Here is a 15,062-nt window from a genome sequence, read left to right as displayed (position 1 = left end):
GCTCCACTCTCAGCTGCACCAGAGGAACAAACCGGAGGTCTTGAGGTTGTGGCTAGTAACTACATACCTCTGTGAGCACCAGGGAATTCCAGAAAATACAATCAAATGTGATCTTGCACTCTCAGAGCATGCAGATCAAACCATCTGCTACTAACAGACAAAAACATTTTTAGCTTTTATTAAAACTCGTTGTCCTAAGTTTTATCCTAACGACACAAAATTATTTCTGATCCACTTAAAAGATTTCTTACAGGAATAGTATAGCACTTGAAAAAGTGCAGATTTCTAAAATAGCCCTGAAAACTCAAAATAAGAAAAAAAAGTACAGTGCAAAATTGCCATAGCCAATATGGTGATCAGTTCAAGTTCTGAATTGGATACTTCTCTTTGCTGTCTGCTTTCATATCATATATTCTATGTAAATGAAAAGTTAAATATATTAAACCTACTGAAATTCCAGTAAGGCTTTCTGGAAAGTGTATTCTTCTAAAAGTTGCTCTTCTGGTTTCTCCTCTTTCTTCTTCTCTTCCATGTTTTTTGCTGTATTTCTGCTGGAAGCTAGATCTAAAAGGAGGACAGGGCAAGCAGAAAGGAAGAAACAAAATGAGAAAAAAACGATCCAGAAAATGTCTTATTTTACAAATGTCAAAGGCTGCTGAACGATTCTAACATAAACAAAAAAAGATGCTCTGTTGACAGCAACAATCCTGCCCGTGTCAGAACTCAGGTCCCTGTTCTGGGGACATCCTGAAGTGCTGTCCTGCACAGAGATGTTTGGGAACAGGGGCCTCTGTCACTAGTTACTTACTGCATCCCTCACTGTGGGTTGTTTTACATTCTTGCAAATCAAACAAGCAGTTGTTTCTTTTACAGTCCTTTGTCTCTGTTTCTTTGTCAGGCTTGTTTTATCAAGTTCACTTGTTAATATGCATCTCTTTCCCTCTCCTTCTGTTCTCCTAGCACTATGAATATTTGCCATTCACTGCAACTCTGATATCAGTTTTCATTGTCAGAGCTGGAACAAAACCACTCTCTGAAGGGATATCTGTGTCAGCAGTATTCCCTGGGTATGTTGTCACAACTACCGGCCTCAGAATTCAACTGACAATGAATAGTTCTGTAATGGAACTGGTAGCATATATTATATAAAATAAAAAGTTGTAAGAAAAGGGCACTTACAAAGATTTCTCACTTTTAGCAGTCACATCATCAAATGTTAAATTCAGTTTAGTTCATATAATGTACAAAATTTTATACCAAATGAATAGAAACATAATACATAACCTGTTTTTATTTTAAACTGCTTTTCTGCTCAAGTTCTGAACTCTCTGTTATCACTCAGATAGACAAGATTGAAACAATTTTTTATGGGAAGTAAATACGCAGCAGGGTGGATGCAGCAGGATGGTCCAGCTCATTACAATGAGCACAAGGAAACAGGAAAAAAAATAGTGGAAAGTAACACAGCAAGCTTGCCAAATTGATCGAAAATCAAGGGAATGAAGTTAAACCAACTATTGACACATGCACTCGAATCCATACACCAGCACATGCCTTCTCAATACATTCACCATACCCTGAAGCAAGGCAAGGTCAGCTTGCTGCATACAAAATTGCTTTCTAACCTAGATGAGTAGCTGATGCCTGCTGGTGAAACAAGTGAGCGTGCTGAGAACAGCCGCTTTGCTGCAGTGTATACAGCAGAAAGGCCTGTAATAGAAATGTTCACTGAGGGGCAGCTCTACAAGTGAAAGAAAGGGAAAACATACCTTGGGGTCTAGGTCAATATGCAGCTCCCCAGACCGTGGAATATCTTCTTCATAATGTTTTATCCAGAAGAATTTTATTCCTACTCTGTTGGAAATTTTGTGCAGATTCTGTCTGTTCCGCTGCTGAAGACAAATTCACACTCTTAGGGACAATTGTGTAAAGCAGTCCATCACAGTCTCTGCAACACCTGATTATTTAAGTCACAAACAGAGCTAATTCCATTCATAGAAACCTGGAAAAATCGTACTCCCACCAGCAATACCTTGAATTTCCAAAGTGTCCCAGCTCAAAGTTTTAATGGTTGCTACATATGAGTAAAAGATTTCTATTGTTGAACTTCATTACAATCATGCCTGCATCACAGTATCACCATAACTGGGGTAAAAACTATTAACATTTATTATCCAAGAAAAAATCCTTTTGTATCTGAGCAGCCACTCAAGTCTGAAGCCATATAATTCTTCAACATTCAAATGCGACTTTTACAGATATTGATTCATTTGGCTTTGGTTTATTCAATACAATATTTTTATGAAACCTTTAAAAATTGTTACAACATTCAAGTTAGAACATTCAGACTGAGATTTTCAAGAAACAAAGTGAACTAAGAAAAAATCTCACTGAGACAAGGAGTTAGGTGCTTAACTCCCCCGAAGCTCTTTAAAATTTCCAGATCAGATCCACAAGTGTAGGATATGTATTTACTTATAAAAAATAATCTAGCAGCCATCTCCAGTGCAGAATTAACTGGGTGGTATTGATTCTACTTTGAACATAAATTTTGTGGGTTTTCCTCAGAAATGGAAGATCATTGCAGAAATTCCTAACTTTATTTTTTAAAATGATCTCTGTCTCTTCTACTAAAGGGATAATCGAATCCCTTGCTTAAAATTGGATGCAAACTGAAAACAGAGCAGCAGTACTTTGGAAAGGTTTGGTTTCTGGAACTCAAGACCTAGGTGAGCTCAAACAAAGTTTTTATGAACTTCTTCCTGTGGAGGGAGCAGCAAGCCTCCAAGCTGTAGAATAAGGTGAAAAACATACGATAATGACAGATTTTCTCTATTTTGCAAGCCACAGAAAATACACACAGATGAGAGAGAAGAAAACGTGTTTAGGGGGACAGAGAATGGACCACAGACTTTAAACCAGCAGGAAACCATTTGGAGAAGGCAAGATCTATTTTTCTTCTCCCAAGCAAATAAATCAGGGCTCTTGGTAGACCCAAACTGTTGTCAGCAGCGTGTTTTCGATCACCAACTAATGCTGCCACTTCATTCTTCGAAGGAAGCAGGTCCCATACACTGCCACCCAAGTGCCATGGCTCCCAGATGCTCATTGCAGTGACCACCTACATGTAAGCTCACCACTGATACAAACTCAGTCATCACCACCGCTCGCAGCGGCATTTGTACTCACTGTATGTATCTGGAGGAGGCTCAGGAAAGATCTTATTGCTCTGTACAACTACCTGAAAGGAAGGTGTGGGGAGCTTGCGGTCAGCCTGTTCTCCCAGGTGACTTGGACCAGAGGGAATGGCCTCAAATTGTGCCAGGGGAGGTTCGGGTTGGAAATGAGGAGACATTTCTTCTCAGAAAGAGCGGTTAGGCATTGGGAGGGGGTGGGGTCACCGTCCCTGGGGGTGGTCAAGGAGAGGTTGGATGTGGAGCTTGGGGACATGGTTTAGTGGGTGACATTGGTGGTAGGGGGTGGTGGGGCCAGATGATCTGGGAGGGCTTTTCCAACCGTTATGACTCTAGGATTCTACCCCAAACAGCTGCATTCCCAGCAGACCCCACCACCAACTACCACAATCCCCTCCCCGGCCCCCCAAAACCATCCCAGCGCCCTCAGCCCCTTCCCTCACACCCCCCTCACCCCAAAACCCCCTCACGGCCCGCGGCCGCCCCGCGGGGCTGTGCAAACCACCACCGCTCCCCCAGCCCCGGCACCCGCTCAGCCCCAGGGGCTCGGCGGCACCCACACAACGCCTCAGCCACCTTTTCGGACGGCTGCCGGTCCCCAAAGTCCCCTCCAAGCCCCCCGGTGTCCCCAAACCCGGCGGCGGTCGGGCAGCGCCTACCCCGCGGCGCCACCGGCGGTTGCTGGGACAACGGAGGCCCCCGCGTCATGAGGGAGTTCTGAGGAGCGGCGGCGTCCCCTGGCGGGGAGCGGGCACACGGGGAAAGAAAGCGGCCAAAATCCTGACGGGAGGAAAGCTCTCCTGGCTCGTCCCGGGGCAGGATGGCTTGTAGGGGCTTCTTTAGGGCTTGAAAGTGGAGGGCAGCCGTTCTCCTGCCCCTACCCCGCCATCGGGGATGGTCCCCCTGGCCGTCCCCCCTGGAGCTGAGGGAGGGCGGTGGATGGGGGAGGCATGGTTAAGAAGCCAGCGTGGATGCTAGAAATAAGCACCAGGGCTGAAAACAGGGGAGTGAAAGTGTTGGGACGGAAAAGAAGTTTGTCTTCAGTCCCTGAGGAAAGCCTCCTTCTCAGCTCCTAGGAATCAAGCAGCACATGAAGCGTCCCATCATCAGCTGGACTGGGTATTTCAGAGCGATGCTGCATCACAGCTCCAGTTCAAAGACACCCTCGTTCATGGCAGCAAGCCTTGTGCTTGTTTCATCTCAGAGCAAAAGAACAGCAAAACTTTAAGGCCCTAGCTGTATGCACTTGATTGCTAAAGACATCTATTTTATGATCATGATTATCAAGCCAATCTCTTCCTTACCACAGAGAGCACCATATACAGTCAATTTACCCACACTACCTGTTTCCTTTCACAGTTTACACTTAGTGTGTACATTTTATTGTTACATTTTAAAGGATTTTTTTTTTAAGGTTTTAAAAAAGTTTTTGAAGACTTTGCTTTTAAAGATGTAAAGCAATGCCTTCTGTCAGTAAGATGACAGAGGTAAGATGATCTCAGAGATCTTTTCCAACCTTAAAGATTCTAGGATTTTATGACCCGAGTTAGGTGTGATTCACATTAGTTCACTTTTTTGCAGCTGAGTGTGCAAAGGAGACAGATTCTCTCTGGATGAAGCTGGAGGAAGAAAAGCTCCATCAGTTAGATGCTTTGCTTCACTGGATGTTATGGCTCTTCAACTAATACCTGCTGTTCTGTAACCACACCACAGCACTTCTTTATGTTTCATTCAGAGGAGATACCTTCCTTTCTGCTTTGGAAAATGGCTAGAGAAAAAGATTTGTTGAATTGAAGGGGGTAACAGAAGAACGATCCACTTTCTGAATCTGATAGGAACATCAAGGCACAAAAATACCCGCAGTTTTGTTGTTGTTTTTCCCTAAAGAGGTCATAACACTTTGTATTATACTGCAATCAAAAGCATGCGTATATCTTTTCTTTGTGCTGAGAATAAGTCTGGCTAAGATTGAAAGGAGCATTGGTAGAGCATGTCATTCCAGCACTAGTTTTCATCTTCTCACTGCCACCTTGAGAGTGCTCAGGCTCAATTCACATGAAAAACAGCCACTCAACATTTATACAAAAAGCAGACTTTTCAGATCTACTACCCCAGGGCAGAAAAACTGTGGGGAAAGGCTGTGTACTGGTTGCAGGCTCTTACCGTTTTAGGTTACTCAGGAATCAGTCTGAGGGGCCTCACATGTCATTCAGGTATTTTCTGTTTTCTCTTTATTGAAAACATATAAACATGCAACTGGCCTGAGCTGGGACAGCCCTTGCATATATAATCCCATTGATTTATGGTTTTCCGTGAACCCTGTGTCAAAACCTTTTGATTAAAGGGGGATTGCTTGGGATGCTGGGTGCACCAGACCCATCAGTTCCAGCTCCATCCGGCAGGGGCCAGGCGTACCCACAGCTGCAGGCTGAAACAAGTGTGTCTGCTCTGAAAAGGCTCAGACTCACCACTGCCTTCCTCTTTCCACTTTGGGACGGCGATCAGAGGGGTAAAAAAAGATATTCAACACAATAGACAAATGCATTACACGTACCGAGAATGTCAAAAGGGCCCCCACTTCTAGTGAATGTACCAAGCTGTGTTTCTCGATGTGTGCAGAGCTGGAGTTCAGCGTGGGTTTGAAGAAATGCAGCTTAGTACACTGCATTTATCTAAATAAACAGGGTGTGTGGTTAAGAGGCACTTGAATGGAGATTATTAGAGGGAGTAACTGAGTTTTAAGCTTTCACAAGGTCTCCAGTTCACTCTGATCCATGTGAACTGAAAGGAAGCCCCATTTAAAATCCAGGGTATTATCAGATAATGCATAAAGCATGCTCTATTCCCTATTTTTGTTGACAGAAAGCCCCACATAAAACAGCTGAAATTGAAAATACATGTAATTTACTGACTTGTGATAAAAATGCTGCCTTTTTTTTTTTTTTTTCTAATAAGCATTAAATTTTTTCACCATACCTAACTTAGAGTAGCAGGTGAAATTCAAGGCTTTATGATGACTAGGAACACAGTGTTGATTACGGAGGATTTGGGGAGTGAATCGATGCAAACTGTGGCCGCAAGAGGGAAGTCATTGAAAAGTGGGGTCCTGTGAGCATGGCCAGAGCACACCCTGAGCAACCTTGCAGGCTTGGCAGTCCAGGCTCTACTTTCAGCACTCCAGGGACTGAAATTTTCCAGGTGTCCCCAAACAGGATTAAAAATATAAAACAAATGGCTTGGGAAGATCGTATGTAAGGCAAAAGCAGCACCTCGAGGGCTGTCTGAAAGACAGGGAGTTGGTGCTGTCGGCCTGATCCCAGAGGGACTCCAGCTTCATCTTGGCACTTCGATAGCCAAACAAGGCTCAGTTCAGAGGAAAAGTCCTGCTGGATCATCCTACCAAATGGTGGCGTGTGTATTTTGTGCCACCAATTAAACAGAAAACCACTTAGAGTGGCTTCCTGGACAAACAGATGACTGAAACCTTCATTATCGCTGCATATATCTACTGCAAACAGGCGTATCTTGTCGCCTCTCAGCTTACCCACTACCAGATAAAGTGAAATGCAGATCATTTTCCCTCCAGGCAGCCAGTCGAGCCAAACTCGATGTGATTTGTGTGGACTCGATGAGAAATACCCTCTTTCCAGCTGCACAGCCACAACCCTCAGCAGTGCCCTCTCAAACCCACTCCCAAAACTCCTTCCCACCTCCTGCACCCGGCGCAGTCCCCGCACCCAGAACACCCTCCCCACACCCGTGACGGTTTCCCCACAGCCCTGACACCCTCCCCGCTTCCTCCAGCCGCCCTTGCGGTGCCCACAGGTGCCCCAAAGCCGAGCCCAGCCCCGTGAGGGCGGGCCGGAGCCGGCGGAGCCGCCCTGCTCTGAGGGGACTCGGCGCCGCCATTGGCGCGGCGGCTGCCGGCCGGGGCTGCCTCGCCTCTCGCCGCCGCCTCCCTCACCTCAGACAAGCGGGGAAAGCAGCTGCTGGCAGGGGTGAGGGAAACCGGGCAGCTCCTAACCGGAGAGCTTGGGGTAAACTACGGGAAAAAGGCGCTGGGGTGCCCCGTTGGGGCTGCCCGGAGGGATTTTGTGGGCGCCCGGTGGGGTCCGGAGTCAGAGCTTTGCCTGAGGGGTTTGGGTGGCGAGGGTTGTGGCTGAGGGCCGGTGTGGAGAAGGGAAACCTTGTCCCTGTGTGCTGAGACCTCCTTGTGGCCGTGGGCGGTGAGTAACTGTGCCAACTTCCCCGGACCTAGCTCTGTAGGAGCCCGCTTTCCTAAATAGAGGGCTTTCTTCGCTCAGAGAGGGCTCTCAGGTCCTCCTGGAGGGATGCTAGTGGCCTCTGTGGAAATAATAAACTCTTTCCCTTTGAAACAGTTCATTGCATCTTGTCCCTCTCTAGAGGGACTTGCAGGGATTGACCTGGCCCTAAAATCTGAGGCACTCGGTTCCGTGAGTAGAAGGATCTTGGTTATGGATCTCTTTTATAGGATCATCGCAGCAGGATGAAGGTCGCGTAAATCTGGGGGCAGATCGTCAAATACCCTTGTGATTATTTCTGAGCTTTCTCAGAGCTGTAAGGAGAGGAGATTTAAAACTGTGAAGTGATGAATATCCAGCGCTCTGGAACTGTTGCCCTGTATTTAAAGCTGGTAATTACAGGTCTCGATGGTTTTAGTTGCTGAGGTCAATGTAAGGTGCTTGAAAGCTCTTTGACAGGAGGCGCTGGAATCAAAGTGAGAATTTTGTGATTTTCATTAATTACCATCTTTTTTGCTTAATGTCTTACGCACCTTGCTTCCTCCCTGGAAGAAAAGGGTGTGAGCTCATCTGCTTTTGACATAGTTCATATTATTTTGGGAAGTAAGGCTTACCTTGATTTTGCTGGCATCTTATTCATTTTGCAGGCTTGTTCTGGTTCTATCAGACCTATCTCCTCTCTGTTCTGCAGGTCTGTTTTGCTCTCACCACACATCTTTCCTGCTTGCTCTACATCCTTTGCTCTTATCTTGCAAATTCTATTTGAACATATTTTCCTGTGCACTTCTTGGGCAAATATATCCCAAATCCCTGTTCCTCTGTTTGCAGTTACGTGCTTTTGTATATTTATGCATACCTGTGTTATAAAATACTGCTAGTGGTGTTACAGTGTTATAAGATGCATGTATGATGTTACCCATTACCATGTTTTAATGTGCTTATGTTTGGGTTTAAAGCAAGGCAACGCTAAGGCATCTTGCTTAGTCTGCTTCTTCTTTATGGGTGCATCAGGCCTCTGCTTTGGCTACACAGCATGTCTTGGAATTTTCCAAACCTGGCATTGGACCAGTCCCATGTGAAGGAAACTTACTTCCTCTTGCAGCCCAGAATAATGTAGCATCGGTTTCGCTGTCAGGCTTTTAAAATTCAGTGAAACAGATCATCATTATTTACCAACGCTGATGAAGACCAAAATAAATGACACTCCTTTTCCTTCAAAGATGAATGACAGGAACGTGAATTTGTCTCTTTGCTGAAGTACTAGGTAGGGACCATGAACAGTTACATTTTCTGGAATAAGCTCTTATTCTGCAGGCAGCACTTGCTGGATTCCCAGGTGGAAGAACTGCTCCAGTTTAGCACTTGGAGGAACCCTCTGATGCTTTCACAGAAAGACAGGTATTAGCTGTTACATCTAGAAAGAAAGATTAACCAGGAAGCTAACCAGTGGGAGAAGTCCAAGGAGTTGCTTGTTTTCTATACTATCATAATGTGCTCGTGACAGAAAGGTATCTGCTTTGCCAACGGTGATGAGAAACATCAGACAAAATCCTACCAATAAAACACTATTTGCAGGGAAACTGAAAAGTAAGTCTTAGTCACTCAGCAGGAAAAATGTTTAATTGTATTTTTCTTTAATTAAAAGAGGGTTCTGCCTGCGGAAGTCAGTCTTTAGTTCATTCAGTAGCGACTTGTTTTGCACCATTGTAAAGAATTTTTCTCTGTACAGTAAGTGCTCTTAATTCAATATGACTGACTTAAATTAAAAAAATGTTAAAAGGAGAAGGTAATTTTCTGGTGCTCCAAGTCCAGCAGTTCTTCGTATTTAAAGTTAGATTTCGGTTGCTAAAAGTCAATTTAAGGAGGTTCCTTAAATTGTTTTGTCTCCCAGTGCTCAAACACTTATGCTTTCCTGTATGTCAAACCAATGCTGTGGCATTTGCTGTTTGAGCAGCCTCTAGTTCTTTAGCTTTTGGGGGCATGAAATGACTGACAGCTCGTTTCAACAGACTTATTCATGCTTCGTTCTTGTGGTTGGGAGTCATTCAAATTCACTTGGGTACAGCAACTGGCTGTGCTAGATTCTTACCTCATGGTGTAAAGCTGCTGGGCCACACGTAACCTGACTGCTTATTGCAGAGTGACAACGGGGAGAGAGTGGTGAGGGGGAAATGAAACTCCTTTTTCATCCCTTCTTATTTTATGGCTCTTTATCTGGGAAATACCAGACTAATTTTGAATTAAATTCTGCTTGGTGTTCTGTGCATATATACCATACATGCACAACTTTGGGGGGAGCAAGGCTTCTTCCACCTTGCTGTATTCCTTATACTTTTTAAGACTTATACTACAAAGAAAATTTTTCTTCTTTTCTCTCCCCCACTCAAGGAAATCTTACGTTTCTACTTCTCTGTCTGTGTGCATTTATGTATATAAATAAAAGTAAGAACAAAGGAGATTTGCAGAGTAGCCAGAACAATGCTCTAGACGTGCTACCAGGTGCTTTTGTTCTGTGAAAGGACCAAACTGAATATCGATAAACTCAACGTGGAATTGCCCAGTGTTACCAACAGCCTGATTCTGACTGATAAGCTGTCGGTGACTTACTCCTGTGCAGGCTGGGGGAACTACAGTTAGACAATGTAATCTCAGCTGTGTAACTGGAGCTCCAGAAGCAGATCAGAATATTCAAAGGTTTCTGTGTTAGAAATGGCTGAAACAATCAGCTTTTTAAATCTTAAAACTTCCCCCCCCCATGCTTTTCTTATCTATCAAGTTTAAACAATTTATGTCCTTCAGAAATAGCATTAAAAATGGGACATCAGTTATGAAGAATTAAGGGTGAGGTCCGGAAAGGTGTGTGATTGCACTTTGGGCTCCTTAAGCAAAAGGTGTGTGTTGAAGTCATAGGCAGAAACCTAACAAACAACCTGAATCAGTGAGCCCTTGGCCCTCTATTGTGCTCCTGCCCACACAAATTTGCCATGGTCTTTGCTGAATTTGCAGGTTGCCTGTGCTCCACCTAGGAATACTCATCCCATTTTCTCTGCTGTGGGTTTTGCTGTTTGGGGTTTTGTTGGTTGTTTTTTTTTTTTTTTTTTTGTAGCATGTAATAATTTGTCAGTGGAAATGTCATTATGTTTTTCTTGTTTCGTAGTGAATAGAGGACTTCTCTGGAGATGGAGAGACCTGGATTGGAAATGAATCTCCCAGCAGAACGGGGCAGGGCTGGCAGCGTGAGGATGGCAGTCAGGAGGGACAGCTCAGTCTGTGACGTGGTGGCCCAACTGCAGGGAAATAGACTTGGGTGCTTGTTCCTGCTCGCAAGGTTGCAACAGAACTTCAGTAATCATTCAGCTTAATCCTCAGTAGCGCAGCCCCAGGGAGGGTTAGAAGTGAAGTAAAGGAAATCATAGACTGTCATATCTTCCTAAACAAGGGGATGTGAATTTGAATCCTCTTGGATTTGGGTTTTGGGCTTCTTGGGAGTGTGCTGTAGGCATCGGGCAGGAGAAAGTTCATGCCTTGCATTGCTCTCCTCTTCAAGAATGAGCCACTCCTGCAAAACTGAATCCTGTTGTTCAGGGGCAGGCTTTATACTCAAAAACTAAACCCTGGATTTTTCTAACTCTACCTGTGAAACGGTTTCCATCACAGCCTTTGTCTCCCTCTTTCCCATCCATGTGCTGTTCAGCAGCCTTTCTGTGACAAATCCCATTCAGGCGGCGCAGTTTGACATTGTGCCCCATCCACTGCTATGGCAGGCTGCTGCAGAAGTTCTTCCCTGCTCCTCACCTCCCATGTGCAGCAACTTGAGCAGTTCAGCTCCTGCTCTGCCCTTCCAGGCTTCTCGTATCACAGTGCCAGCTGCCCAGAGCCATCCTCCTGAGTGCTCAGTTTGGGGCTGCCTGCAGGCACTCTGTGAAACTCGTACCAGCTCGGGAAAAGACAGGGTTTTGCACGTGATTGTTTGCACTGCTGGGCTGGGCTGTCTTATGAGTGAAGCTTTCATGGCTGATAGACTTCCTGTTATTCCGGCAATTTAATATCTCTATTAAGGAGGGCTGACAATGCTGCTGGCTGGTTTCAAATCCTTAGCCAGAAGGATTGAGGGAGCAGGTGGAATATTTATGTTATGCTGATTTCCAGTGCACGATGATGTTCTAGCTGGCTGATGAGTGACTTTTTTCCTCTTAACAGGGAGCTACAGCAAGCTTTTTTATGCATCTATTTAAAAACAAATGGCAAAAACCCAGTAATCTTCCACCCTAGTGGAAGGTATCTGTACCTGTGACAGGGAGGTTGGAACTAGATGATCTTTAAGATTTATTCCACTCAAACCATTCTGTGCTTCTATTAAAAATTTCATTGCAAAGCTTGAGTTATTTTTTGTGATTGGGGTGAGACCTGATTCTGGCTGTACACAGTTTGCGGACTGTAGGCTAACTTTTCTTTAATCAATTACATTTCTATCTTATCTGAAAATGTCTCTAACATGTTTCTTCTCTGCCACCTCTTTCCTTAGCTCGCTTTTTGCTTCTATGGCTGCAGGACTCCTAAAGACCATTCTTTTTCTGCTGGCACCTGATTTCTCCTGGTAACTGGATTCTGTGTAAAAGCCTGTTTTTAGGCACATGGGTGTCTTCCAGCGAGGACTGGATTAACTGACGCAAGCTTTCTCAGTAGCCTTCAGATTACATCAGTTGTTAGGTAGGTAATTTTAAGCTTAGAAATGTGCCTGAGCAGTGTCCGAGGTTTGTGGTTAGTCCGCCAGCTCCTGAGAAGGACAGCCAAAGGGCTTGGTTTGTTTGCTGGCTGTTCGCACACAGTAGTCATCAATTAAACCAAGCCGTAGTTACAGTAACAAGGCTGGTGCCTGAAAAGTAGGGGGGCTAGAGTGACAAATGAAATGGGGAGTTTTGGGTGAGTCAGGGCTGACTTGGCCTTCTGCAGCTGCTTCTTTATATGGTTAATGGTGTCTGAGAGCAGAGCATCTGTTGCAGAGTTCTGCGTGATCTCAGGCTTGAGCTGGGCTACTGGCAGAGCTGCGCTGGTGAAGCTGTGAGGTCAGTAGCCTGCCTTGGGGCAGGCAAAGATGGTGAAAAAGTTGCCCTCATGATTTGGCAGCTTTGTGTTCCAGCTGTACCACAAGGCTCTATGGTGTGTCCTCCCGAACAGGAGATGTGCTACACCACTGGTGACCTTAGCAGCTGAGAGCACTTTAGAGCAATTCTGTGATGCATAAAAGAGGCAGCCTGAAGTTCCTGGTTTTAGAAACATAGTGGAGAAAAATCAGTGCATCAGTGGTGGTCGCAGTCCTTGTGCAACTATGGACTTCCACAGCTGGTAAACTCGACTTGAATGAGGAGTGAGGGTAGGCAAAGAGCCCCTGCTCGCTGAGCTGCAACAGATACTGACCCATGAGGTCCCATAATAACATCATTCTGTTACTTGGTGAGGTTGGTCACCTCACAATCAGGGACATAGACAAAGCAGAGACGTTTAATCCCTTCTTTACCTCTTTTCAGCACTGATGGTGGGCCCTGGGACCCCCAGAGCCCCAAGTTGGACAACTGAGTGTGAGAATAACTTTCCAGCTGACTCTGAACTTGTGCAGGATTTGCTGCTCCAGCTGGACACAGATAAGTCTATGGAGCCCCATCAGATTCCTCCCAGGGTGCTCAGAGAGCTGGCTGATGCTGTCACGAGACCCCTCTCAATTATTTTTCAAGGTTTTGGGGAATCTGGAGAAATCTCAGTCAACTGGAAGCTGTCAAACCTTGTCCCATTTCTCAATAAGGGCAAGAAAGAAGACCTGGGTAGTTACAGGCCTGTCAGTCTCACATCACTGCCTGGTAAAATTATGGCGATTATTTTGGGGGTTGTTGAAAAACACCTGAAAGACAACGCAGTTGTTGGTCAGAGCCAGCATGGGTTCTCAAGGGGAAAGTCCTGCTTAATGAACTTAATTGCTTTTTATGACAGAGTTACTCACCTAGCTGACTAAGGGAAGACTGCTGATGTAATCCTTCTGGATTTCAGCAGAGCTTTTGGTACTGTTTCTCACAACATCCTTCTGCACATAAAGCTAGATAAACACACAACACAATGTCTTACAAAGGAATTATTAGTTCAAACAATATATTATGCCAGTGTCAATGGTATAACATGTAAGGAAATACAACCAGAATTGGAGAACCTCAATATATAATGAGAGATACTGAGGTTGTTGATGTTAGCTTGCAGGAATACCTGTAATTCTGAAGCTGCTCAGTAAAGAACTCAAGTTCTTTGCGTAGTTTTATAACTTTGACAGTTTACAGTGAACGGCTTGGCATCTCTGGTTAATCTGCTGAACTATGGTCACAGGGAAAAGAACAATTTAGGTGTGTTTCTCTTGGGTTCCTCTTTAATTTATGAACCTCCTGTTCCAGAGACCACATCTTTTTGAAACCACTGGCCTAATGACTGTATGCCGTGGTAGGTAGAGAGATTCTCTTTCCTAGGCGCTGCTGCCAATATCCGAGCCCTATGAAAAGAAGTGGCAAGCTGCCATGCCTTAATAAAGGGATTAGGCCACAACCAAAACAAATTGTTCTTTCCTCTTCCAATTTTCAGTTGTTAGCTTTTTTTAATTCATGTTGTTAATGCTTTGCTCTTTTGTTCGGAGTAAATTTTACGTAAACCAGAACAATTGCCCGTGTAATATCAACGCAATGGTGGCCTTGACATCTTACCCCCAAAAAAGTAAATCACAGGCAGAGCAGCGTGGACCACCAATGCAGGTATTACTGGAGAAAAGTGGAGCTTCTCTCAAGTGCTTGCATTACTCCAGTTGTATTTGCTATAAACCCAGCAATGAGTAATGCTAAATGTTCTGGAAAATTATTATATAATTATTATAAGGCCATCGGAGAGAATACTTCAGGATTGCAGCTAGTTTGCAGGTTAAAACCAACTGGAGTCATCTTGATACTGGTGAGCGAGGGTAAGGTGTGAGCAAGGTTTGTGCTGTGTCTTTTTTTTGGCTTCCTGTTGTGCTATTTTGAGTAGTTGCCTGGTACTATAACTGCAGATAAGTCCCTTAACTGTATAGTAATGAGTATCCTACAGGGGAGCATGTAGGTTTATTATTGGAGTAAAATAAATCATTTCTGTGTTTGTAAGGGCAATTTTTTATTGCAGATACTCCCTATTTCTGCAAAGCTCCCCATACCACTGCCACCACCTGCTTCACAACCAGCTAGATAAAAGCCTCCCTGCCTCCCACTGACTAAACATACATGTTGGCAAACACAGCCCTTTAAGTTAATCTCTGGGTCTGCTGGAAATCTGATCTATGTTGTACATGTGGCTGTTATCATCTTAAACACTCCGATAGCACCTCCTGAAAGAGCAGTTGGATTGGCTGCAGATATGCATATCTGACTGGGAGATCTCTTCTCTTCTGCCCCCTCAAGAATGAAAATGGCAACAGGCCTCCTCCTGCGTGCTGAAGTTCAGGCTTATTCCAGTACAGCCAACCATGTTTTAAAGTCTTGAATGAAAACTTAAGTCCCTTTTAAAAGTTAGAAGGTTTTCTTTCTCCGTTACCCAAAGTTAACTC

General features: G+C 44.6%; 2 protein-coding genes across 16 annotated transcripts in view; one reads left to right on the top strand and one right to left on the bottom strand.

Moving 5' to 3' along the window:
- Positions 1 to 15,062, bottom strand: part of CCDC83 (coiled-coil domain containing 83) — a 45,859-nt gene that overhangs the window by 16,498 nt on the left and 14,299 nt on the right. Inside the window, exons 1-4 of one of the 6 annotated variants that reach the window (XM_072032847.1) lie at positions 3,854 to 4,428; positions 3,190 to 3,241; positions 1,770 to 1,892; positions 450 to 564 (exon numbers count right to left, since the gene is read on the bottom strand). In XM_072032847.1, coding sequence (XP_071888948.1) covers positions 450 to 532 — 83 coding nt within the window. In that variant the 5' untranslated portion in view covers positions 533 to 564; positions 1,770 to 1,892; positions 3,190 to 3,241; positions 3,854 to 4,428. Of the gene's footprint in view, positions 1 to 449; positions 565 to 1,769; positions 1,893 to 3,189; positions 3,242 to 3,770; positions 4,429 to 15,062 lie in introns of those variants that run through there. The other 5 variants (XM_072032848.1, XM_072032849.1, XM_027466954.3 and 2 more) reach the window with 5 other exon arrangements.
- The window catches only part of SYTL2 (synaptotagmin like 2), a 56,398-nt gene continuing 48,370 nt past the window's right edge, over positions 7,035 to 15,062 (top strand). For 3 of the 10 annotated variants that reach the window (XM_072032842.1, XM_072032843.1, XM_005029737.6), the window contains exon 1: positions 7,035 to 7,192. The gene's annotated coding sequence lies outside the window, so the exon portion shown is untranslated. Of the gene's footprint in view, positions 7,421 to 12,032; positions 12,167 to 15,062 lie in introns of those variants that run through there. The other 7 variants (XM_005029738.6, XM_013108683.5, XM_038177514.2 and 4 more) reach the window with 6 other exon arrangements.

This window comes from Anas platyrhynchos, chromosome 1 (genome assembly GCF_047663525.1).
Source record: "Anas platyrhynchos isolate ZD024472 breed Pekin duck chromosome 1, IASCAAS_PekinDuck_T2T, whole genome shotgun sequence".
NCBI lineage: Eukaryota > Metazoa > Chordata > Aves > Anseriformes > Anatidae > Anas > Anas platyrhynchos.
The sequence above is the reverse complement of the archived record's forward strand: the minus strand, read 5'-3'. Positions and strand labels throughout refer to the sequence as shown.